This window comes from Nyctereutes procyonoides, unplaced genomic scaffold, assembly GCF_905146905.1.
Source record: "Nyctereutes procyonoides isolate TBG_1078 unplaced genomic scaffold, NYPRO_anot_genome, whole genome shotgun sequence".
Lineage (NCBI taxonomy): Eukaryota > Metazoa > Chordata > Mammalia > Carnivora > Canidae > Nyctereutes > Nyctereutes procyonoides.
The window spans coordinates 31,159,979-31,186,193 of record NW_026575146.1 but is presented as its reverse complement, the minus strand read 5'-3'; the positions used below and the strand labels follow the sequence as shown (position 1 = coordinate 31,186,193).

Genomic DNA, 26,215 nt, shown 5'->3' with positions numbered 1-26,215 from the left:
TTAAAGTCACTGTAATTCCTCCGTCACCACCTGCCATCATCATCTCACCCTAACTCCCCACCACTTCCCGCGTCACTAGTATGTCACCCAGAGAACAGTACTTTGAAAGTGGTACAGTCTTGTTTTTGTTTGACATTTTGACTGGTTTTGTTTGTTTTTAAGCATCAGAGATGGGGACTCAGAATAAGGATTTTTTTTTTCATAATGTAACAAAAATTAGCTCAACCAAAGACTGGGTATAGCTTTTCAGCCCAGGATACACACCGTGTATCATCTTTGTGTCCACAGCAATTGGTGTATCTCAGGTATGCAGGAAATGTTGAAGGAGAGACAAGCAGGTAGTGACAGAGGCAGAAGGTCAGAGAGGAAAGAAAGACAAACAAGGGCTACAGGCATTCCATCCTTCCCTCTGTCTCATCCCCATTACTGATGGGTTGTTTAAAGGTCATCAGAATATGGTGAATCGGGGGCGCCGGGGTGGCTCAACTGGTGAAGCCTCCAACTCTTGGTTTCAGCTCAGGTGATGATCTCAGGACCATGGGATCAAGCCCTGCGTTGGGCTCCAACCTCCACAGGGAGTCTACTTGGGGCTCTCTCTCTCTCCCTGCTGTTTTCTTTCTCTCTCAAATTAATAAACAAGTAAAATCTTTAAAAAAAAAAAAAAAGGTGATGCTCTTGGTTCAAGGACAGGTGAAAAGGAAGTGAAGGGGGTCTGAGCAACTTTCCTTCAGGGAACACTCTGTGTCTCAGAAGAACAACGGACGCCAATGCAAAATTCTGAAATAAGCAACAGTGTTTGAATCTTTTTTTTTTTTTAATTTATGACAGATTCCTTGAGGTTAATCAGTAAAATATCCTGTATGCAGATTGCTAGGATTTCAAAACCATGACGCGTCAACAGCTCATTCGTCTTGTAGTAGAGAAGCAGCTCCTGGAGACAGGGCCTGTGTTTGTCCTTGCAAATAAGGAGACACATGACCCGGCAACCCACAATCTTTATTTTCGTCAGTTTGCTCTTCTGCAGGCCTGTACCCCGTCAGCATTGTGTGAGGAGTGAAGTCAATAAACAACATCTCTCTCATCGCCCGAGGCGGACCGGAGGCAGTTTCCTGGCTCTGTAGCAAGTGTCTCAGTCAGGGTCATGGAGGTTTCTGTTGCATCTAACCGGGGACTCGTGAAGGTTTAGAGGGGAGACAACGAAGGCTCCAGGGTCGTGATGCTTAGGCAGCACTAAGTATGTGGTCACCCAACTCGGTCACTAACTGAGATGCAGAACCAAGAGAAAAAACAGACCCTATAACAGCGGCCAAGCTACAGACCTCATCACAAGAGCCCTTTCTCAAGCAAGTCAAGCACTTTAGACACACGGTACCATTTTGTAAGAAGCTAAAACTTCCAGAAGAGTCCTTGATGTCATCATAAGGGATCAACATCACAGGGAGGGAGATTCTCCTCTGATCATCTTCAGACAGTAGCTAGACACAGAAGTCCGTCACGATCTGGCCCTCGTTTCTTCTCCTCATCCAACACACTTGGCTACAGGCATGTGAACTACCTGAACTGAATCTAAATGTGCTTTTCCAGATGCTTATCCCTCTGCCTGGAACCACCCCCCGTCACCACCTGCCATCACCTGGCAACTTCTACTCCTTCCTCAGGAGTCTGCTTACATGTCAGTCTCTCCCAGAAGTCTTCCTTCACCCAGTCCTCTCCCACCCCTCAGTTTTAAGTGTAGATTTTATGATTATTCAGATATGGTAAGACCAACAGATCAGAAGACAGTTGCCACCAGAGAGATCGTTTGGTCCTTGAAGTTCACAAAAGTAGAAGGCATGCCTTGCTGTGCAGGGCCACACAGGGTTAGTCGGGAGACAGAGGGGAGTGAAGAGAAAATGTGGACAAGGGCCTTTACTGGAGTTCCTACAGGAAAGGATGGGTAAGGCTGGGTAAGCAGGTTTGGGATTGGCTAGTTTGAATAGTTTCAATGGGCTCTGGGGAGTAGGGCCTGTCCCTAGGTGCCTGGTACCTGTCCCTGGAGTGATTATGATTAGGACAGGGGAACTGTGGTCCAAAGTAGAAAAGCAGAGAGGAGGTCTCTGGACTGCTTAATTTGCATCTGAAAGGTACACATGCAGGGAGTCTCTCAACACCTCTAAGAATCCACCACGAGAGGAAGAGCCACCTCTCCAGGGCCCGCAAGGCTCCAAAAGTCAAAATATCAGAAACACATGGTCCATAATGTTTAGAAGTGGTTAAATTCCTCTTACATTCACCCTGGGCTCAACCCTCTGAAAACACTGACCACTGTTTAATTAACTACTTACCGCTTTGCTTACCACCACCCCTAGGCCCTGGACTATACGCTGAGGGCAGGGGCAGAATCTCTTCCATTGAGGATGGCAATGAAACATAGAGACATCCAGGCACCCGGGGGGGCCCAGCGGTGGAGCATCTGCCTTCGGCTCAGGTCAGATGCCGGGGTCCTGGGGTCAAGTCCCGTGTCAGGCTCCCTGCATGGAGCCTGCTTCTCCCTCTGCCTGTGTCTCTGCCTCTCTCTCTGGGTCTCTCATGAATAAATAAATACAGTCTTTAAAATATACGTATATACAGAGATCAATTCAAGAGGCTTCAAAGTTTAGCCCTTCGCTCAGACACACCAGGTGAGGTCACCTGCTGCAGAAGTCTCCTGGAACACTTAGTGGAAAGGTGTCACGTCGTCCCCCAGAAGCCTTATTCATTACATAGAACTTGCCCTTGTCCTTAGGAATCCACTTAGCATCATGAAAGGTCATCTTTTTGGGTTCAAAAAAGCCAGAATGAAGGCGAAATGAAGTTCTGTTGTTTTCAGGATCTTGAACTTTTTCCCCAAAACTTAGTGAAAACGAGCTAATGAAGGCAAAAAAAAAATTTTAAAAATACATTTTTATTTGGTTCCAAAAGATAAGGGTGTTTGTAGAATTAAATGTCAAGGGACCTTATGACATTTCCTGGCAGGATTTCTGTGTGAAGCTTTCAACCACTCAGTTTATTCCAAATTAGTAGGAGCTTCAGCAAAGGCTTTTTGGTGGGTCCACAGCTGGAAAGAGGTTTTGTCATGAACTCTGCCAAATGCATAAGGACATATAAAAAGAGGCAGGGGGAAATTGGGATTTTTGGCTCGACATTTTTTAATAAATGAAAAAACAAACAAGACTCCCGATTTAATTAAAATTTTCCCTATATTCTGGCCTACCCTGTGATTTTTATGTCGCTGCCCAAAAGCTATTATGGAGTCACTTAAATAAGAGAAAGGAAGGGGAAGTATTTTTAATTTTAAAGGATAAGGAGAAGAGAGGGGGGAAAATACAAAAACCTCTGAGTTTTTCTTTTTCCACATCCTGAGTGCAACCCGAGGTAGCCTGGGTATCTCTCCAGCAGGTGTCTCTTAGGGGCAACCAATGACGACTTGTCAGCTTCTTTCGGGTCCTGGCTGTACGACGTTAAGATGAGAACCTCACTGGGCACACGGTGCATCCGCCAACCCAGGGGGGCAGAGGGACACCTGCCCACGGCCAGTGGCGTTCCAGAGCTTCGAGCCGCGCGACGGGGTAGCTCAACTCCTGAGTAATCTGAGTAGAGATTTCTTGGAATCAGCTGGGCATTGCCTGGTCCAGTTTCCAGAGCAGCGGTCGCGCCAGTTCTCACTGCTGAACACACACCTCACGCAGGTGGAGAAGCTCCACCGGACGAGTTAGAGCCCCGAGTCAGAGCCGTGAGTTAGTGCCCCACGTTAGAGCCCCTGTTAGAGCCATGTGGGGCAGGACCTGGTCTCCAGCACTTTCCTGGGCCCGGGCCTAGGCTCCCTGCTGCCCAGCCAGGCCCTTGGTTCTCAGCGGCCCATGGGGCGGCTCTCCAGCCCGGAGGCTCCGTGCTCCGAATTTCCACCCCCCCCCCATTCCCCTGTGGAGCTCAGATCTCACCCCACCCACCCACCCTCTCCCCGACCCATTACCGGCACCTGCTCATGCCCCTCCTAAATCTTTCCTGAGCCTTCCATCCCTAACCTGGATGACCGCATGGCCACCCCTCACCCCGACTAGCATTCTGACTCTTAAGTCTCCCCCCCACACACACATTCCAACCCACTACCACCGGCACGAGAGGCCAAACCTGGTAACACCACCTGCTCACGGCAAAGCTGGAGGTGCGTCACGGAGGCAGGAGGGCAGGGGCGGGAGGGAGAAACAGAAGGCCCCTGCCACACTGTCAGGCCTCACTTGCTTGCTCCCCAGGTCCCACTTCACACTCCAGTGACTCAACTGCCCCCCCCCCGACACCCCACCCCCTCACTCCCCCCCGCGACAGGTGCATTCCCTGCCTGAGCATTGGCAGGCAGGCCTGTGACACCTGTAACGGGAAAAGGACAGCGACACATACGGTCACTCGGGGACCAGCGGTTACCACTAAAATAAAATTGAAAATCTGGAGTATTCAGAAAGCATTTTCTGGCATCTAGAGGAAAATGTAGGGCAATACATCAGCTGGAATTTCTATTTTCTTGCTTTAACCAGGAAGAGGAGACTGCCTGAGACAGGTGCATTCCCTGCCTGAGACTTGAGCTAGCAATCACCAGGTGAGCTCTTGGAGTTTGAAACATACCGGCTGGGATTCTGGTGTCTGACAAAGGACAGAACACCGCACCATTCAGAGCTCTGTGGAGCAGTGTACTGAGCCTTCCTGGGAAGGCTTGGTAAAGGACCGCCAGCGAAAACAGCAAATGTAGAGAAAACGTCCCGAGCTCAGAAGTTCCAGATGCCTGTGGATGGTGGGGAGCATGGCAAGTCTACCAAACACCTTGACTATCAGCCCACTGTCGAGTGGCTTTTGCAAGAAGAGGTCTAATACCCTTGTCACACCGAATGATCCCAAACACCCAACACCTGACACAGATTACTTCCGAGGGCTAGAGCAGTGTGGCTGGAGTCAACCGATCAGACTGGAACAGCAACACCATAACCTGAGAAAGCGTCAGCAGCAGTGACGCACGACCAGGGCTTTCTCGGAGGGGGGCAGGGATCCGAAGTAAGCCATCGCCCGGAGCGTGCTGGCCACCACCCCATGCACATGGTCTCCTAAACCGCAAGGCAACCAGGTCAGCCTCTGGCAGGAGTCCCAAGTCTGGCACCGAGGGGCAGCTCTGCCCCGGAAATACAGTCCTTCGGTTCGTGTCCTGCCTATCGCGGTGGACGTGCTGCTGTTTGAGACGATGACGGAGCCAGGTGACAGCAATGGCCAACTGGCAGGTGCCAGCCCAACCAGCAGTGTCTCTCTCGTAGGTCTCAGCAGAGAATGACCCAGACCGTCGGGGCAGCAGCCACAGCTTGTGTCCACTACGGTAGCCTCGGAGGAAGGTATCCTCAACCTGCCGATCCCTCTAGTTTCCCGGGTGACAGACCAACCACGGGTCATCAGTGGCGGCCCACGAGCCAGGGGAAGCGTGGCACGGCTCGGCACCGGGGTGTCGGCGGGGGCCCGGGAACAGCCTCGCGCCCCTGGCCCAGGCCAACCTCCGCATCACCACCTCTGGGATCTGGAACTGGGGTCACTCGCCCAAGCAGCTCCCCAAAGACCCCGGGGCTACAGTCTGGCCAATCCAGGAGTGACCGAGGCCGATCTAAAGGAATCTCCTAAACGCAACAACCTAAATGTCTTTTTAAACCCCCGAAATGTAGCCTTTATGAATCAAGGATGCCATTGAGCCGGAGTCTCAGGCAATGGTATGACCCAGAGCGTTTTCCCCAAAGAGCTGCCCCTTTTCCACGTTGACCCCAGCTGCCACCTGGGCTAAGCGGCACTTCTGAAAATGCCAGTTCCGCCTGACGATGAGGCTTGGCGGCCCCTCCCAGAACCCTGACGGTGAGGAGTCCGGTTCATCTCCTCCACCACGGAAACCGGAGGGAGGTCGGATGGCTCCGATGGCTCAGGTGCTCAATTTTGGCAAAAGCACAGTGGTTTGCCGATCGTTTTTTTACAGAAGGGGGAGGGAGCAGAGGAAGTGGAGACGCTGTACCTTTCAATCATGCTCCCACATCCCCGAAAAGAGAGTCTCGGGTGCAGGGGGTCAGTACCTCCTTAGATACACAGAAATGCAAGGTGTCTATGGAGAACTGTTTCCTCAGAGGCTTACGCTGTAGGAAAATAATGCAAAAAAAAAAAAGTTTTGATGTTTGTGCTGGCTGCACTCAGACTCGTGTGAGGTATTGCAGTCTGTGATTCATAAACAAATTCATATTTAAAGAGCTTTCACAGATTTCTAAAGCTTTACCAATACTGGTTTTGACCATCTTGATCCACTTCACAAACTTACATTAGATAAAATATTTGTACAGTCCATCAAAACCCAATTCAAGTACCATTTACAGTTTTCAATTCTAATTTTCTCCACAGCTTTTTTTTTTTAATTTGACTAATTTCAGGCATAAGCCCGGCTAATCTTCATTGCTGGACGTTAGACAAAATACAGTTCTTCCAATAAGCCCTCAGGAGAGAGTCAGGAAGGCTTGATTAAAGGACAGATTTTTAAAGGCGTAGAGGTCAAAGCAGATTCCTTTTTAGGCAGTTCAGTTTGGCATCACTGCAGTATTATCTCTGCAAGAACGTTCACAATTCTAGGACAAAGATAGACTGAGTCCATCCTAAAATCCCGGGAAACAAGGCTAGCAGTTATAGACAGTGAGGCTGGCTTATCTTAACATTCATCTATTAAGCTCCATTTTGTTCCATGACCCAGACTTCTTAAGAAACTGCCATGATAATTCAGCCTCCATTCCCCTAAGAGCCTGTCTTCAATGGCTTATGAAGGAAGGGATAAGAGCCAAATTCCAGGTTGGTCTCAGTTATGTCTAAACGTCAATTTGCTTATCCCACACTGTGAAACATATGAACATCCTGAGGCAGACCTCTGTTAAGGGAATAGGGTCAGGTTCCCTAGTAAGCTTTTTCACCCCAAAGGATAGACAGGAATGTGCTGTCTCTATGATTCTACGGCTAGATAGAATCGCAGATATGTTTATCATTCCATTACAATTCTTTACACTCTAGACCTTATGTTCTCAAACCACTGTTTTAGAGAAGATCTCAATGTTTTAGTAAAGTACAAACATCATCAGCTTAGTGTTATTGTGTCCATGTGTATGTTCTGGATTAAGGCACTTTTTTTTTTGTTTGGATTGCAAACCACATTACTTGATAAATATCTGAGAAAAATGGGAGTGGGTGAGTTGGAAATGAAAGTAGACTTCACTTATTCTATGAATACAATCCTTCTAAGAAAAAAAAGATTCTTACAAGTGTTTAGTTTTCTAAATAACTTTATAATGAAGCAAAACCATGCTCTTGTAAAAAGAGCCAAGGTCCTTAATTCTGGTATAATTTATTCCCTTTTGGTCAAACAGGAAAATCAACAATGAAGTCATCAATTTTCTCAGCAACACCCACCTCCATTTCCACCCCTCTTCTCCATTAATGAATTTATTTATTTATGCCCTGCTTTATCTACAAAGATTGTTTTTTTTCTAGTACAACCATGAACAGCAGCTTACTGCCATTGTGCTTTTCTAGGGAGACTAAAATGGTGTAGAAATATCATTTCCAAAAAAAAAGTCACATTCAATTTCCAACACATAAACATTATATTTAATTCCATATTTTTTTGGATTAGCAATACCTGATAATACTTCCAGCATAGGATGTCAGCAGTTCTTCTAACTCAAAACAACTGAGGCCTTTGATTCAAGAGCCAGATTTGCTTATATTGGCATCTAGATAATACAACCTTAATATCTAATTTCCTGATGTTAAAAAAAGTCAAAACCCTGCTTCTTTAATTTAATTATAATAAGAGTATAAAACATATTACCTCAAAAGCTGTTTCTAAGTCTCAAACTTTTAAAGCATATTTTTCATCCAATAATATAAACACATTCACTACAATGCATCTGGTATGTTAACTCATACTCGACTTCTCCTACCAAACTTGAAATAAGGTTTAGTTGTAATCGTTTTTCTTAAATATGAAGGGAATCTCCAATTTTTTTAGTTTTCTTCATAAGGAAATAGTGGTAACACCAACTTACCTCCCAGAATTTAGAGTCTAAAATGTTTTATTGCTTAATCTTTGTATTTAAAGAATTAGTCATAAGGAAGTTAGTGGCAAACTGGCCAAAACCTAGGTCACCATGGGCAGGAAGTGGCTGAGAGACTTGTAGCAGATTTTTTTTTTTTTTTTTTTTTTTTGGTTTTAATCTGCTTGCTGGCCACTCTGGCTAAACACACCAAAGACCATCTACTCCACTATTTCCTCCCAGATATTACAGCAAAAACAAATCCCCACCAGAACGGGTAGGAAAGAGGTTACTTCTGATGAAATACCACCAAGGTACCCATCTGGATTATATGGATATTTAATATATGCCAAAAACAAAATGATAGATTTTGTCATATTATAAACATGAAATAGGCCAGCTAACGGACCACCTAGGGTTCACACACAGATAATACTATAAATTCATACTACGGGACTATCCAAAATGCAGGCAGTTTGCTAGGTGATATTCCTGCTGAAAGGTGCATGAGAAACACACACACGACCACAACACTCCTGGAAATGATCTGCTCTAACTTCTGCCGAAAGTAATAAGATCCTGATGCCAGAAAATAAAGCCTCTTTTTACAGAATAAGAGTTGAGACCTCTGCTCCAAAATCAAAACTGAAAAAAAAAATAAAATAAAATAAAGTCAAAACTGGTTGAAAGTGATCAGGTTTCTTTTTCACTTCTGCGTACCAACTTTAAAATAACTGCACACATTTATACTCTGAGCCTACGTAGTGACATTTAAAGAACAGGAGACTGAACTTGATGATAAAGAGGATGAAGAATCAAAGATCAGAAGACCTCAGTTGGTAGTAGTAAGAAATAATTTGAAAATGAAAAAAAAAGTTTTAAATATTGGATGATTTTTAAGGACAAAGTGACTCAAATTAACGTTGCAACTTTTCCAGAACTATTTTGACTAATTTTTTGTGATAAGTAAAAAAAAATCCCAAAACAAAAACAGAGCAAGGCTGAAAATCTCATATTCCAAATTTAGTCAGCTACAAAGTTGCAAACTCACCCTCCATATAACCTCAAAAAAATTTTAAATAAGATGGTTTATAACAGAAATACTGAAAATAAATTATCCTTGAATACTTTTAGATTTTCCCCAGTGTACCACAAATCACATCCAGAAACCCAAACAAAACAATCACTGAAATGTCTGAGATTTGCTGCTGAAATCCAGGCTTGCAGGATCAGAAAAGGAGAGAGAACTACACAGATGGCTCTCTCTCTCCTTGCTTGGGCAGCCCTGGTCTTTTGGAGGTCCTAAGCCATGCAGACCCAAACTGGGAGTGCATAAAAGCCAGCAGTAACACTAAAACAATAATAGGAGCATAAATAAAAATAGGCTATGGTTAGAGGGAGAGGATCCATTTACGGCCGCCCTGCTGAGATACATTTGACCACCGAGAGCAGGAAAGCTACTGGCATCGTGAATTAATGGGTAGAGTGGTTTTCAAACAAGATATTTTCATGATGGACACAGTGTAGACTCAGCAAAGTTTCTCCTTCAAGAAAAATACAGCTTCTATTTCAAAGAGCTCTGATTAGGCTTAATACCATTAGGGAACCATCAAGGACTTGTGTTGTTGTTTCTGCTTTTAATATCGGTTACTTTCTAAACCAGAACTTGTGGGTAGTTAACTGGACCAACAGTCAAGGTCTAGGAATGCAGAAGCAAGTCCAAGGTACAGACAGGCTTCAGATGTGGACAGGCCTCAAGGAGTTGGGGAGCTTTTCAGGTTGCCAGGTCCTAGCCTTTCTCCTCCTCACAATTATCACCGTCATTACATACTAGTCTGGAACTTAAAAATGAAAATTCATTTCCTTCATCACCTCCCCATGAAAAGCACTGAATACAACACAGTTTTAGGAATCTTCAGTAAGCTTTATTAGTGGTACTGTACATCAGTTACAATCAGAAACCAAATTAAACGAACCTACCGAATGAGTAAATTCTTAACCAAGGTTAGTTAGTTGCTTAAAACATATTCAGCAGGTTATCTGTTTTAAAAAGTCAACAATATCAGTCCCTCTTGCAAATTAATTACAAAAAATATAACTGTTTTCAATTTCCATAATACTTGGAAGTACAAATATAAATTAAATAAGGTCTCAAAGACCACATACAACAAAATCATCTATAAACAAAGCTAAATGTAAAAGAATTATTCAATTTACTTTGTAGCTTTTATTTCACTATATAAAGTTATTTAAAACTATGTTTTCTGTATCATACATGGAAGTTCACATCCAGATGTCTTTTCCATTAAATCCTTACTTTTTCCACTGTCAAAATCTTAATTTTCACTCTTGGCTAGATTTCTCTTCCTTGGCAATTCTTTTAGTAACGCCACTGAAATACTTCTCACGGAAGGAATTATGACCTTGGTATGGGAGAAAGTGATCACTTAATAGATGTGAATACTGGTCCCGGTCCTGGTTGGTTGGGAAACACAGAAAAGAAAGATGTTTGAGTTATTTCTTTAGTTAGCTAGAAACCAAGGCAGTCGTTCAATTGAAGCAAAATCCCGCCCTCTGGTGCACGTTTGTTTTTCTTTCTTATCTGAATTCGAACTACCCCATCACTCTATATCTGTATCATGCTTGAGTATCCAAGTGTTTTCATCCGCTTCACCTCATGTGATTCACACAAAAATCTTCTGCACAAAGAGAAGAAACATTTCTGTTGGAAAAAAGAGATCAGAGAGGGCAAAGAGAATCACCCCAGGCAACCCAAGTTGAGACAATCACATGCATCTTCAGATTCACAGTTCAGCACACACTGAAATCACCTGCAACAAGAATCATCACACAAGGGAGCTTCTACTCCAAAATATGTAACGACAAGTGATTGCACTTGTATGAGGTCATACAGAGATAAAACTGTGGAGGTATATCCGCATTCAATTCATGAAATAAACTATTCTTGGCAACTTGCAGTAACCACAGCAGATGAAGATAAAAGCTAAACAAGTGATTTCCACAATTTTAGGCTTCAGAGACAGGGAAGGCCTAGGGCTCAGACTGATGTTTGGACACTGGAAATGTAAGTCTGGGGGAGAATGTTCTATTTCAGCTAAGAGAATTGAGGGCTAACGAGCTTCTCATTCTCAATTTCACCAGCGGTCTTAAACTGTGATAAGAATCTAATCAGAAATAAAATCTCCCTTCCTATGTACTTCTGTGAATTCAGACTTCATTGCATGTAAATTGATGTGGTTTTGAGAAAAGAGGTGAAGACACAATCAGAAAATACAAAGCCTAATTTTTTATCCCGGTTTCAGTATCAGAGTATCTACACATATATCTGGAATGCAATATCTTTAAAATATTTTTACATTTTTCCTTACTCCTGTATGAGATGAATATTTTGTCCTTTTCTTCATATCTGATAAAGCACAGGTGTAGCCAAAATAAGATTATGCCGGCTGACTTATTTATTCAGAAACAATTTCGCCACAGAATTATTTTTTTAAAAAATCACGCAAAATCCAAATGATTAAACATGCCCAGATTTCCTGATTTGCTACAAGAAAAGAAAAAAATGTCTTCCCTGTGGCCCCCGCCTGCCATTCCATCCATGCAAGAGCCCGTGTTCCACTTCACTTATCCACACGATTCTACTTCCCACCCCTAGGGGTTTTGTTGGTGCATTGCTCTTGCTCTCTTTGCTGTGAAGGCTTCATTGTCTTGTGAGTTTCTCTATTATCCTTGTCATGGTCTCGGGAAGAGGCAAGACAGCCGCGTTGTCAGCCCACCACGTGGACTGGAACCCCTTCCCATGCTCCTGCTGCCCGTGCTAGCTCTCCATGTGATGAGTACTTCAGCCAGCTCTGAAGGGAATTACTGAAAAGAAAAATACGACCCTAGAAGATTCTAAGGAGTAACAACATCCATTCCTCAGCACAGGCAGAAAAAACTTCCACGCCTGAGGCACCTTAACTGCACGACCCAATAGCAGGTATAGGGCCACTGGTGCCAGCCAGTGTTCCAAGTACTTTACATACACTGACTCAGTTGATCCTGACAATGACAGTGTAAGAACAGTACAGTAATTGTCTCCATTTTACAGATAAGGAAACTGAGGCACAGAAAGGTTAGCCAACTTGCCCGTCGCACAACTCTTGAGTAAAGAAGCCAAGATACAAATATATCTCCAGAGACCGAGATCTTAACCTTTATGCTGTACTGCTTCTTACCATCGTGCCATTAAAAAAAATAAGCCAAAAATAAATTTAAAAAAATAAACCATGAGAATAAAGGTAGAGCATCAGATTTAAAAAAATATCACTTGGAAAAACAAAAAAAAAAAAAAAACAAAAAAAATTAATAAAATAAAATAAATAAAATAAAATAAAAAATAAAATAAAAAATAAATAAAATAAAATAAAATAAAATAAAATAAAATAAAATAAAATAAAATAATATCACTTGGGATCCCTGGGTGGCGCAGTGGTTTAGCGCCTGCCTTTGGCCCAGGGTGCGATCCTGGAGACCCGGGATCGAATCCCACGTCGGGCTCCCGGTGCATGGAGCCTGCTTCTCCCTCTGCCTGTGTCTCTGCCTCTCTCTCTCTCTCTCTCTCTCTCTCTCTCTCTCTGTGTGTGTGACTATCATAAATAAATAAAAAAATTAAAAAAAAATATCACTTAAACTTTATGACACTAAGCATATCATACACTCCCGCAGACGCGTGAAAACATGTGAATGATTACTATATAATTTCCAAAAGGTAAAAGATACATCTTATCTGGTCAATCCTTAAAGAACACCAAATGAAACGTGGCACTTACTAGGTATTTATTATGGGTCCCAGACTATACGGATGTTTTATATAAACTCATCAGCTCTAAGCCATCGGCGCACTACTGGCACCCCCTATGGATGAGGCCCCGGAGAACTAGCTGGTGAGTGGCAGAGCTAGGATTCAACCACAAACACAGGTCTACTCTCAACTGCAACGTACTGAGTACTGAGGTTTTCTCCCAAAAGAGCTAACTTCTCCCTCAACTCAGGGAGGAGTATCTCTGGGGATCCAGGTGGTTAGCGAGGCTTTGACAGCTGAGCTGCCTCCCCACAAAGCAACACAACTAGATGAGAAGTACTACTAACTTAGTTCTGGCAACTATGAAGATTATTTCAGTGACACAGAGTTTTTATACCAGGAGGACATGCAGGGAGCCACAAGGATGCCTGAGGGATACCACAGTCCTGGAGTAGGGTCGACTTCAGGAGGGCACTGTTCCCGGGACAGCATTCCAACTTCCATCAAAGTCCGAGGGGGGCTCTGAAAGGAAGGGGTACGCCCTCCTCTACTCCCGGGGGTATCCTAACTGCTTCGAACCACGCGAGGTCTCCAGAAACCATGTCCACTTCCTGAGCTACCTGAGCTTCACCCTGGCAGATGTCACTCGGGGGTATGGGAAAGCTCAGTCCAGATGCCCACCTCTCTCCTCACAGCCCCACAAGTCACTCTCCACCTACTTGTGGAAATCAGAAGCCCGGGGCCGATACCCGGCGGTCACACCGAGTCAGACCTTGAACCTTCCACTCTGCACCCCCAGTGTCTCAAGGCCACTTCTCTTGGCCCACCACGCAGTACTGCAGTGTTAGCTCCCCGGCTCTCCTTGCCTTTTTCCCCCCTGAAAGGTCAGTGGCCCTGCCTTCAGCGACTCCCTCTCCAGCCTATTTTCCATATTGAGACCAAACTCAACCTGTTCAAACACGAATCTAATGTGCCGGCTTTCATGTCTGGCTAAAATCCAAATGGCTTCAGACTCTCCCCGACTCTGAGGCTTTCCCCTCCATGTCTGCGAGTCAGATTCACCTACACATCAGTCTCTGGATGTCCTCCCGGGTTCCTCCTCCACACGGGAGGAATCACAACACGGGTAGGCGATGAGGTAGGCCTTCCCAGCTCTGCCTCCGGTCCTCAATTCTCTTCTTCCCGTGACTCCTCCAGGCTGGGCATGATCACCTCCATGTCAAAATGCACTGTGGACTACTTTAGGGAATGTTCTAGAGCTGCAGTGGTGAGGAGGAGAGGATAGAATCCAGCGTGCAGGCTTAGGGTAAGACGGCTGAGGACGGGCTGGAGACCGACTCAGGCTCAGCTGCTAGTGGGCCTAGACTACCTATGCTGCCAATTGCACAGCTCACCCGGTGAAGCCCAAGTAGGGAACAAAAGCTGGAGCACAGGAGATAGGCCTCCTCACAGACCAAAGAGACAGCTGAACAAAATTGCTGGTCTTTGACCTAAAGGACATAAATAGGACAAACTGGTGATAAAAAGCAGAGAATATGACGATCAGAGTAAGAGACTGGAAATGAACAGCAGGAGCCTGGAAAACCCAAAAGTAATAACTAAAACCTATGCTAATTAATGGTCATCAAGAAAACACGAACTACTGGGGCCCCTGGGTGGCTCAGTCAGTTAAGCATCTGCCTTCGGCTCAGGTCATGATTCTGGGGTCCTGGGATCGAGTCCCGAGTTAGGGTCCCCGCTCAGTGGGGAGTGGGCTTCTCCTTCTGCCCCTCCTCCCCACCACCCACTCATGTTCTCTTCATTGCTCGCTCCAGTAAGTAAAATCTAAAAAAAAAAAAAAAAAAAAAAAAAAAAAAAAAAAAAAAGAGGAGACCTAGAAAACATGTACTACCTTGTCATATTTGAGTAGTTTAGACCTCAAGACTTCCTCAGAATAGAGGAAAAGCAAAATAAGCCCCTACCAGCCTATGTTCAGTGTGGTACAGGGACCCAGTGGCAGAGAAATATGTGCTACTGGAAAAAGTTAGGAAATGCTATAATCTTAGAGATGCAATCTCTGGGAGGAAAAAAATATCCTATTTTCTTTATCTCTCAGGGAGTACAGAATAATCAGTGTGAGATGTATGTTTGGGTCCTGTGCTGGAATGCCTTCTTCTACAAGGCTGACTGTGAACTAAGACAGTCGTAACAAAAACTCCTGGAAAACCCAAAAGCTCCAAATCTCTTGTGCAGTCAGAGATCTGGCAAGAGCTACTCCACTACTTTGCAGAAGGTAAAGAGCGGAAGTCCTGCTCTAGCTCTCGGGTAAGGGAGACACTCTAAGGATGTCAGCTACTATTTTCATCTAAGCGGAAATCTCATGGTTCACATAACATGTTCCACGTGAAACATTCAATATTATCTACAGTCTACCATATATGATCACACACATATGTGTAAATATCATACACCTATGAATGCACATTTAAAATATATCCCTTCCATATGAAATCTATTTGCAACTATTCAGAATCTGTTACCTTGATGCTGAAGAAAATTGCAAACTTGATATGCTTTTTTTCTTTTTTTCTTTCATCCTATCTTTATCAGGGCTCACACTTGAGACAGTGATATTCAACTCTACATATTTTTCATCACCTTTTCGTGACTCTTCTCTATTCACATTCCCTGCTCATCTGAACCAAGAATATCTGCAGATATTTTTTCCAACTCTGTATCTCAAAGGCCAAAGTGTTTACTTAAAAGGAGAAGAGTATCCTCAAGCAACACAACCCTTGGCGTCCCTCATACTCAAGTTTGCCCAGTGTTTGCTGGTTTCCCTAATACTTCCAAATCTGCCTATCGCTATCAATCATTATATCACCTATGCATCACAAAACCTGCATTCTGCCAATTTTTAGTAAGCAAGAAAATACTTCGTGGAAAATAAAAACACACAAGGAATTAGGAAATGCTTAGAGAGAAAACTATGGTAGTGAATGATTACAGGTGATCTTTCCCAGATTTCACGACTACTAGTTAAATTTTGGAGCATGTTAGTAGTTGAGATAGGAATAAAATATTAAGATTATTAATTAGACTATTTTTTAGATACTCACCATTTTAAGAATTTTATTACCCAAGTATAATGGATATACAGTGTTATATTAGTTTCAGATGTACAACATAGTGATTCGACAATCTCACACATTACTCAATGCTCCCCACAATAAGGGTCTGTCACCATCAGTCACCACACAATACAGCATTACTGACTATACTTTCTACACTGTACCTATCTTCATTGCCATCATTTATTTATTTTGTAACTGGAAGTTTGTACCTCTTAATCTCCTTCACCTATTTTGCTCATCCCTCCTACCCACTTCCACTATTAACCACCAGTTTGTTCTCTGTGTTTAAGAGTCTGTTTGTTCATTTGTTTTTTAGATTCCACAGCTAAGTGAAAACATACAGTGTTTGTCTTTCTCTGACTCATTTCACTTAGCATAATACCCTCTGGGTTCATCCTTTTTATGGCTGAGTAGTATTTCATTGTATATATACACCGTATCTTCTTTATTCATTCATCTATTGACAGATTCCCAGGTTGCTTCCATGTCTTGGCTATTGAAAATAATGCTGCAATAAACAGAAGGGTGCATATATCTTTTCGAATTCATGTTTTTATTCTCTTTGAGTAAATATCCAATAGTGGAATTACTGGATCATATGGTATTCCTATTTTTAATTTTGTGAGGAACCTCCATACCGTCATCCACAGTGGTTGCACCAATTTACATTCCCACCAACAGTGCATGAGGGTTCCTGTTTCTCCACATCCCTGCCAACACTTGTTATTTCTTGCCATTTTGATACTAGCCATTCTGACTGGTGTGAAGTAACATCTCATTATGGTTTTGATTTGCATTTTCCTGATGATGAGTGATGTTGAGCATCTTCTCATGTGTCTGTTGGTCATTTGTATTGCATGTCTTCTTTGGAAAAATGTCTATTCAGGTCCTCTGTCCATTTCTTAATCAGGTTGCTTTTTTTCTGGCATTGAGCTATAGAAGTTCTTTATATATTTTGGTTATTAATCCCTTATTGAACATACCACCATTTTTTATAACAGAGTTTCTGCAAGAAAATCTGTACTAGTCTCAGGTGGCTACATAATGGAATTATACTGCTTTCAAACCTATCACTTAACCTTATAAGACAAACAGCATAAATATGACAAGAAATATACAGGTTCTGATTCAAGGAAGCTACTTATATTTACAACCATGTATTTTACAAAAGTCAATTATCTTCTGCATCTTTTCTTAACGTATCATTATCTAAATTTTGCGGATATAGAAATGGACACTGAACGAGTTAAAATAATCTGCCACAGATCACACAGCCAATGAGTAGCATTTGCAGAACTACAGCCCAGATGAGACTTCAAAACCCATGCTTTTTCCATCACACTTCTTTTTTTAGTAGAAATTATATCGAAGCAATAGCTAAAGAGTTAACTTCCTACATGACAGATTAGTGGGTCACTCAAAATGGAGTTTGACAGAGGATATTCCTCAGAAAACAGGAACATTATGGTAGCACATATTTCTGATCTAAGCTTTTAGACAGAACCCCCTTAACCACTGTCCCACCCAGCCAATTTCCTGTCCTATCAGTACTGCTAATTCTAAACATAAACCACTCGAGGAATTTTAACAGACTTGCCAAAAAAACCAAAGGAAGCCTTACAATCGGTGGTGTACTTTTATGTGTACACTGCCCTCTGCTGACTGAAGTAGATAAAGCCTTCTCCATGGGATTTGCTGATGTGAGTTGATAGTTTAAAGGACCGCGGACCACATATCTGACACCGTACCTCACCGTTTGTCAGTCCTGCTTGCTGTAAACATCTAGTCACAGAGCACCACTATGACCAGGATGGCCACTTTCCTTCAGGCAGCATTAGCACTTATTCACGCCATTTCATTTTTTAAAGAATAATATGGAAATAAACAAATACATATCTACCTTGGTGACTCTAAACTATTATCACTGGCATCCATGTCCAATCTAGAACTGCAAATTATTCTCTAATCAAAGAAAGAAAAAGGACATAAGCTAGACCTTGTTCAAGCTATTCCTCATTCAAGCTAATTATTTTTACAACTCTACAACAAAAAGAGTAAGAAAAAGAATAAAAAAGACATTAAAAGGAAAGTACTCCAGCCCCTTATAATTTAGTAATTTTTAACCTCCATGGGAATAAATTTTCAAGAAAAGAAACAAAACTGTATGTTTTGCAGTAACATTTTAAATGGATACTTTAAATGGAACTAATGACATCCCAAATTATACTGTGAGCATACATACATGTATGAGTGCTTCTCAAACTGAGCATCATAAACTGCTCAGACTTTAAAGGAACTATATAGATTCTTCACTGAGAACTCCACGTAGGTGAAACTATCCTCATTACTGCTTTCTCCCAGAAACTTGTCATTCTTTGTTATCTCCTCCTTAAACAGATGGAAGGTGTTACGATTTTCCATGATACGGAGATTCGGCGCCTTTTTGGTTTGCTTCTCGTGAGAAATGAGGCCGAGGTATCACGGGATTCAAATGTTTTTGTTTAACACTGATTTCTAAGGATTGATGTCAGGGTAATGACAAATTCCGTGTACTTTCAAACAGAAAACTTGCAGCAAACCATAACTATTTGTTCCTACTCTTCCTTCAAATAGATGGTTTAAATATTGTTGAATTTGATTGTTTTTATTCAAGGAGGACCCCAAATAATCCCTGAACAATTACTATTCATTCTGTAAGTATTTGTTGAGTTGAGCAAAACCGTCAAGATCTGTGAATTCACAGGGCTTATATGCTAGTGGAAGACAAGACATTAAAGAATATATACCCAAACATGTACTTATTAATTGTGATTAAACACTGGGAAGAAAGAGTTACATAAGAAAATGAATCACTTGGCTAGATAGGGTGAAGAGTATGAACAAAAAAGTCTTCCCTAAGAAGTAATATTTATCTGAGGGCTAAAAGAGGAATTAAACTCACAAAAAGAGAAGGGAAGAAAACACTGTAGGGAACACAACAAGAGAGGAAACACAACGTGAGAAGACTACAAGGCTAGACAGAGAGGATGACACTCCAGGAACCTCAGACAGGCCAGTGTGGCTACGACTTGGTAAACAAAAGCAAAGGTGACACACAATGAAATGGAAGACACAGGACAGAAGTAAACCAGGCTGGCCTTGAAGCTTATGTGAAGGAGCCTGCATTTCATTCGAACTTCCACAGAAAGTCGCTTATGAATTTTAAGCAGGGGAGCTTCACTCGGTACCTAGTATTCTAGACTCAGATGTACTACCAATGTGCCATGAGACCACAGGCAAGAGCTCACCTACACACATTCTTAAAGACACTCTGGCTACTAGATAGGAAACACAATGGCGGGAGAAACTGCAGAAGCAGGGAAAGCAGCTGGGAGACTCCAACAGCAGTAGTCCAGGACAGGAGCACTGCCCCATGTGCTCCAGGAGGAACAAGGAAAGGAGAAAAACATGTGCAAGAAAACCATACTCAGGTATCTCAAGCCAAATTTCTGGAAGTTACTTAACTCCTTCACCCTCAGCCCAGTTATCCAATCAGTCAAGTCCTGTCATGTCTACTTCTCCCCAAAACTCTCAATTCTATTAACTCCTCTACAATCTCCAATTCTACCTTTCTTAGTTTACAGCTTCATCATCTTTGCATGACCATGCCAGGAGCGTTCACATTCATATCACATGTCTTTCCACAACACAAACTGGCCTGCATAAAACACGAACTGTTGCCACTCTCCTAACTGATACCCCTCATGGTTAGCCATCACCAAAAGGATAAACTTAAAGTTCTTTGGTATGTAAAGACCTTCAACCTAGGCATTTTTTGGTGTTCAGCTTCGATTCCAACCATTCCTCCCCCAAAATACTTAGTATTTCAGTGATGCTAAAATGTCTAGGGACCCATGAATGCTCCACAACCCCTTTCATGCCTCTTTTCCTTTGCTTGAAATATTGGCTTCCTCTTGACCTTGACCATTATTTTCTCAGGTAGACACTCTCTAATGTTCACATAGCACCTTGCACAGATCACTACAGAACCAAACACGAGGCTGGACTCATTTGGGTGACCATTTCTCTCACTCAGCAAGGTCTCTAAGGATAAAGGCTATAACTTGGTCTGTTTAGCCTCAACACCTTACACAAATGGTCCCATAAACACATGCTGAGTAATGAAAGCCAGGGCTTTCCCCTCAGTGAACATGTAAACAAGTCAGGGAAAGAAAACATACAAAAATATGAGAAGTACATGAATGTAACAATCATTAAAAGATACAGTTTTAGGGGATCCCTGGGTGACTCAGCAGTTGAGCGTCTGCCTTCAGCTCAAGATGTGATCCTGGGGTCCTGGGACCGAGTCCCGCATCAGGCTCCCCACAGGGAACCTGCTTCTCCCTCTGCCTGGGTCTCTGCCTCTCTCTGCATTTCTCATGAATAAATAAATAAAATCTTAAAAACAAAAAAAGATACAGCTTTATTTCTCAATTCTCATAGTGCCTTTTATAAAATTTCACCTGTCCTCAAGACCTTACATTAAAATGTTTATTCACTCCCAGTAAACATTTACAGCCTTCTTAACAGACTATAAGGGAGTCATCAGGTATGTTTCCTCAACTTCCCTGCCCCCTACCCCATCCACTTCTACAGACTGGATCCCCCCAACCCTAGCCTCTACTATAAACAAGCCTCCACTTTACCTCTTATACCACCTCCATCCACATTCTGAATAAAGCCAAAGTTCTCTCTGTGTCCTTTTACTACCAAAAGAGTTACTTTTATAGAATTCCCCCAAAATATCTTTTCATAAATGTATAACATGTATACCTTTTATAACAATGAATAAAATTACCATTTAAAAATAAAGAGATTTCCCCTAGGGAAGTGTCAGTTTGGGGATGAAGCTGTAGAAGTCTACAACCATTCATAAGTATTCCGAATGGCTTCTATTATATGTCAGGTTTAAGTTGTCCTTTTTTTTTTCTTTTCTTTCTTTTTTTTTTTTTTTTTTACTTACTGACAGTTCCTGATAATGAGATAATGATTTCTTCTACCTCACTAGTATTAACCTGAAGTCATTTATATTCTCAGAGTGACAGTAGTTTATACAAAACAGCAGTTTCATTGCAAACAACTGAGTACAAATGGCTTATGAAACTTATTCTGTGATAAGTGAAAACCAATGATGCTATCATCACAGCAAAAGCCACCAAACTAACAATACTCATCTAACTTTATCAAGAAAGACTCACTCGTGTATTATTGAAATGGATTAAAGCTATGATATACATTCTTACATAAGGTGAGAGGAAGAAGGCAAAGAGATGGAAGAGTATAACAGTGGGTAGATTTTCCTTCTTGTAATCAGTTGAGAATGAAATGAAAGGTAAATGACAGTGCTGAATATAAGGGGCCTCAGTTCAGCGTCAGGGTAATTACCCATGTCCGGCTTTTGTTTAAAAATCCTGCTCCCCTTATCAAACCTTCCCACTGTTCTACATCTGGTACTGGACAGTAGCTATAGAAACCACTTGTGCTAAAGTTATACAACTATAAACAGCACTAGGCCATTTCCAAACCAAGGACAAGCAGGTCAAAAGTCTGGCATCCAATACTCTGAAGAGAAACCTCTAGCATTATTCTTAATGGTAACAAGGTAAGGGTAGAAATCTTTATCCCTAAATTAGGTATTCATATATAATCTGTACTTTTAAAAAAAATATTTTAAAATATATTAAAATCTTCACTGAGTTTTGAAAATGAATAACATTTAGTGGTTCAACTTTAACATCAGGCACTTAGCACATAATTTCTAACTGTAAAAAGACCATCATGGATATTCATGCTATCATGACGATACAGAACTAGAAGTACTTCCTACATGCTCTCCGCTAGAAATACATGAACTTCATAAAATTCAAAACTTAATCTCAAATATTACAGGGCTAACACATCAGATAAAAATGAAATACAACTTATTAGTTAATATGTCCAAATATTTAATTAAAACTAAGTAAGTAAGTAGCAAAGGATGAATATAACAGACCAAAATATGCACCAGCATACATATTCTTTTGCTTTAATTTGGAGACTATTCTTCTAGTTGACTTTTCTAAGCTGTCACAATCCACTAAAAGAAAAATTAACAAAAATACACATGGATTTCCATAAAGATCTGATACAAGCAAATTACTTTGTTTACAGATCAATTCAATAGCAACAATACTAGAAAGAAAAGCAAGAAAGTTATCACTATAACAGTCAGATTACTGGTTATACCTGCAGGAAGAAGTGTTTATGATCAGAAACAGCCACCAAAAGGGGTGCTTCTGAGGTACTGTAATCCTAACCTTGGTGGTGGTTACACAGATGTTCACTTCATAATTATTCATTAAACTATACACTTATGGGTTTTTTAAGATTTTATTTATTTATTTATTCATTCATTCATTCATTCACTCATTCATTTATGCATGCATGCATGCCTGCATGCCTGCCTGCCTGCCTGGGAGACAGAGAGAGAGAGAGAGAGAAGCAGAGACACAGGCAGAAAGAGAAGCAGAAGCAGGCTTCATGCAAGGAGCCTGACATGGGACTCAATCCCCGGTCTCCAGGATCTCACCCTGGGCTGAAGGCGGCGCTAAACTGCTGAGCCACCAGGGCTGCCCTACACTTATGTTTTAGGCAGAAAAAATACATGCTTAAAAACTTCAGGGTTGTATTCTTGGTAGGTCATGGAGGGAGAAGACACATATGTTCATGTTTGGATTTGACAAGTACCAGAAAGATAATTCTAAGTTAACCATATCATAAATAAAGAAAAAATAAAAACAAGTAGGAAATTTGCCATTCAAGAATTTTAAAAGAAGCTCCAGAGGATTATGCAGACTCCATACTTAAACTTCCCATTTCCCTAAACCATTCATACTTTGCAACTCCCAGATCATACCTTGTATTTTGCAACTGACCTCTAAGATTCTATAATATGACATGAGTATATTAAAGACTGTTTTATTATCACAGCTCAAAAATACAATCATTATAGCTAGAGCATAATAACAGATGCTCTGTCACCTTCAGAGAACTGCATTTTTCCTGCAAATAAAAAAGATATGTACTAGAATCCAGATATCTTAAATGATTACCTTCCTGGAGCAGGTAGGCGATAAACGCTTGCTTCTTCTTGGTTTACCAGAAACAATAATTTAAAACCATTATGAACAGTATTAACTTACAAAATACCCAGTTTGTTTGGCAAAATTGGTTAGTTGCAGATGTATAAAAGAAAAAGTCAAATGATGACCCTTTAAGATGTAAATTCAAGGAAAAGTACCATTAACAGCTAAAGCAAGCCATTCAGGACAAGGTAACCTGAGATAAGTAGATAACACAGTTCTTAAAACTTAATCCAACATGATATGCTGCATCACCAGGCTTCTATCTACTCTTTCTACTCTTACAAGCCTTTTTCAAAGATCTCAGGTCAAAACATAATTTATAGATAATACAAATGGTTTCCTTCTGACTTACTACACAAGTAATTTTTTAAATGATTCTTTCTGGTCTTTCTCTGTCTCTCATACATACACATTTTGATGGTAATGAATACCGTACTCTATTAGGACCTCCATTAAAGCTCATATCTAGGGATCCCTGGGTGGCGCAGCGGTTTGGCGCCTGCCTTTGGCCCAGGGCGTGATCCTGGAGACCCGGGATAGAATCCTACGTCGGGCTCCCGGTGCATGGAGCCTGCTTCTCCCTCTGTGTCTCTGCCTCTCTCTCTCTCTCTCTCTCTCTCTCTCTGTGACTATCATAAATAAATAAATTAAAAAAAAATTTTTTTTTAAAAAAAAGCTCATATCTAATTACCATGTTCTTACTTAGTGTCACCCCAGTCTTATTTTTCTCACTGATAAATAAAGTAGCATCTCCATGAAGTTGCATCTCCTGCCCACTAGGCATGTTATATGACTGAAATACTTCACACCTCATCTCTAATCTTTCATAGCTCTAATCAAAAGGAAAATATCCACTGTCCTGGTATGAGATAGGCAAAAAACAAAATATTTCAGAAAGAAAGGTCAGCCAGGGGAAACCACCTTTAATTCAAATAGTTGCCAAAACAAGTAGCAGCATTAATCCTGAGAAGAGATAAAACATAACAAAATAGGCACAAGCATTATGTCACCAAACCACCAGTTTATGATTAGCAACGCTACTATCATTCTACCGTGTAAACTACTTATCACAAAGACTAATTTCTTCTACCTCAAGTCATCCATAAGTCATTTTCTCAAACAAGTGACCTTGGAGTCTCTTCTCTCCCTTCCTCATTTAAAACATGTTACAATGTTAATGGTTCTTTCTCCCGCAGCCCCCGGCGGCTCAGCGGTTTAGCGCTGCCTTCAGCCCAAGGCGTGATCCTGGAGACCAGGATCGAGTCCCACATCGGGCTCCCTGCATGGAGCTTGCCTCTCTCTCTCTCTGTGTCTCTCATGAATAAATAAATAAAATCTTTAAAGAAAATGTTTTTTTTTTTCTCTCTCCACAGCTTCAGAATCTTTTGGTCCTTAAGTCAAATCCCCCAGCTTTGGTCACCTTCTATTCTGATTAATGAAGCATTCATCAGCTTCATATTAGTGGACTCTTTATTCAGGCCAAATTTTAAAAAATTAACATTAATTCTTATCACCTGCCACTATGACCTCCCAATATTCTCTATTTTAAATCATCTGAACCATTTTGGCTGGCTGTAAAAAATAATTACAACTGACTTACATAACTTTAGTCTAAATTAGTGCCCATATAATACCTAGAATTCAACTCACCTAGACTTCAGCACTTCTCAAATCACTCTAAGGTAGCGTGTCAGATAAGCCACAAAACAAACAGCACATGATGGCCTGTGTAGTGCAATGGCAACTTAAGATACATTTTTTTTTTACACTTAAACATACTACAGAATCGCCTTTAAAAGCTGCATGAATGTTTAAAAAAAAAAAGATTTTAAGGAAATCTCAAAAATGACTACTTTGGTAATCTTTTGTCCAAGTGCATGATTGGAAAAGGCAGACAGTACCGTTTTAAGTGATTTTCACCAAAGATGTAACTATTACACTCATATTCTGATTTGTTCTGGACAACTCTGGAAATCAGCATTTTTTTTCCAACGAACTTCATATGAGAAAAATGTTTTATAAGAGTAACCACTGTGACCACAACTATATATAGCAGCATCAACTACATGTTGTATCAACAGGAAAAATGAATTCAAGTAAAACAAATCCCATTCTACCATGGCCCCATGAACAATGAGGAAAAATGATTTTTAAAAGAAACTAGAAATATGCCACTCAAGAATATCTGCCTTTTAACCTTGGCATATTCCAAAGGCAGAAACTGTCTTGGTAAAGAGGCAACAAGATGCATTAAAAAAAAGGTCAAAGAAAGAGTTTCAAGTACAAAGAAGAGTTTGGTCTCTACTCAGCTACTTCCTAGTCTCTAAAATTAGCAAAATAACACAACAAGATAGGTATGAAAGCTTTGTAACAATAAGCAGCATTAAAGCATTAATCATCATTCCCTTCTCTTTCACACTCTATCAATAGGGAATAATGGCTCCTCTTATAAGGCATTTTCATTAATAGGGGTAGCAAAAATTCTCTTCTTTACTACTAATGCTCAATAAGCAAGTCTAAAAACTAGAGCAATAGTAAAAAGACACAAAATTTTATAAAATACCTACATTCTTTAGACAGTTTTCCCATTTATAACTTAAGGTTACATTTTACATGGTGAGAGGGAGAACACTTTAAAACAATGAATCAAGTGGGCCAAAAGTTATACTGAATTTAAACCTAACAAGTGACAAACCAAAAATGCAGAGAGATAGTACACCAGAGTGTAAAAATCTACAATTAATAGTCTTCCATTGCCAAAGTCAACAACACTGAACAAGGCCGAGAGTAATTTGTTAGGGGCGTATGAGAACTGTTTGACAATTCTGTGTCATCACTTGCATTATAAAGGACTGAGATCTTGCTGCAATTATATACAGTCCTCTCCATACAAACAGAAGGTAGAAATGAGGTGATTAATTCAAAACCAAACATGATTAATTTAACATGACGAAGTATTTTCAGCTACAGTACACTGCATACTGGTTAAAACTCACTGATTAAATTTGAACTTATATAAAGTGAAGACTTTCA

The 26,215-nt window shown here is 41.3% G+C and overlaps 1 protein-coding gene across 3 annotated transcripts in view; it reads right to left on the bottom strand.

Annotated features, from left to right (window-relative positions):
• Positions 1-10,016: 10,016 nt before the first annotated feature.
• Positions 10,017-26,215, bottom strand: part of TRMT11 (tRNA methyltransferase 11 homolog) — a 54,437-nt gene continuing 38,238 nt past the window's right edge. For all 3 annotated transcript variants that reach the window (XM_055311422.1, XM_055311424.1, XM_055311423.1), the window contains one exon: positions 10,017-10,577. In XM_055311422.1, the coding sequence (XP_055167397.1) occupies positions 10,446-10,577 (132 nt within the window). In that variant the 3' untranslated portion in view covers positions 10,017-10,445. The remainder of the gene's footprint in view (positions 10,578-26,215) is intronic.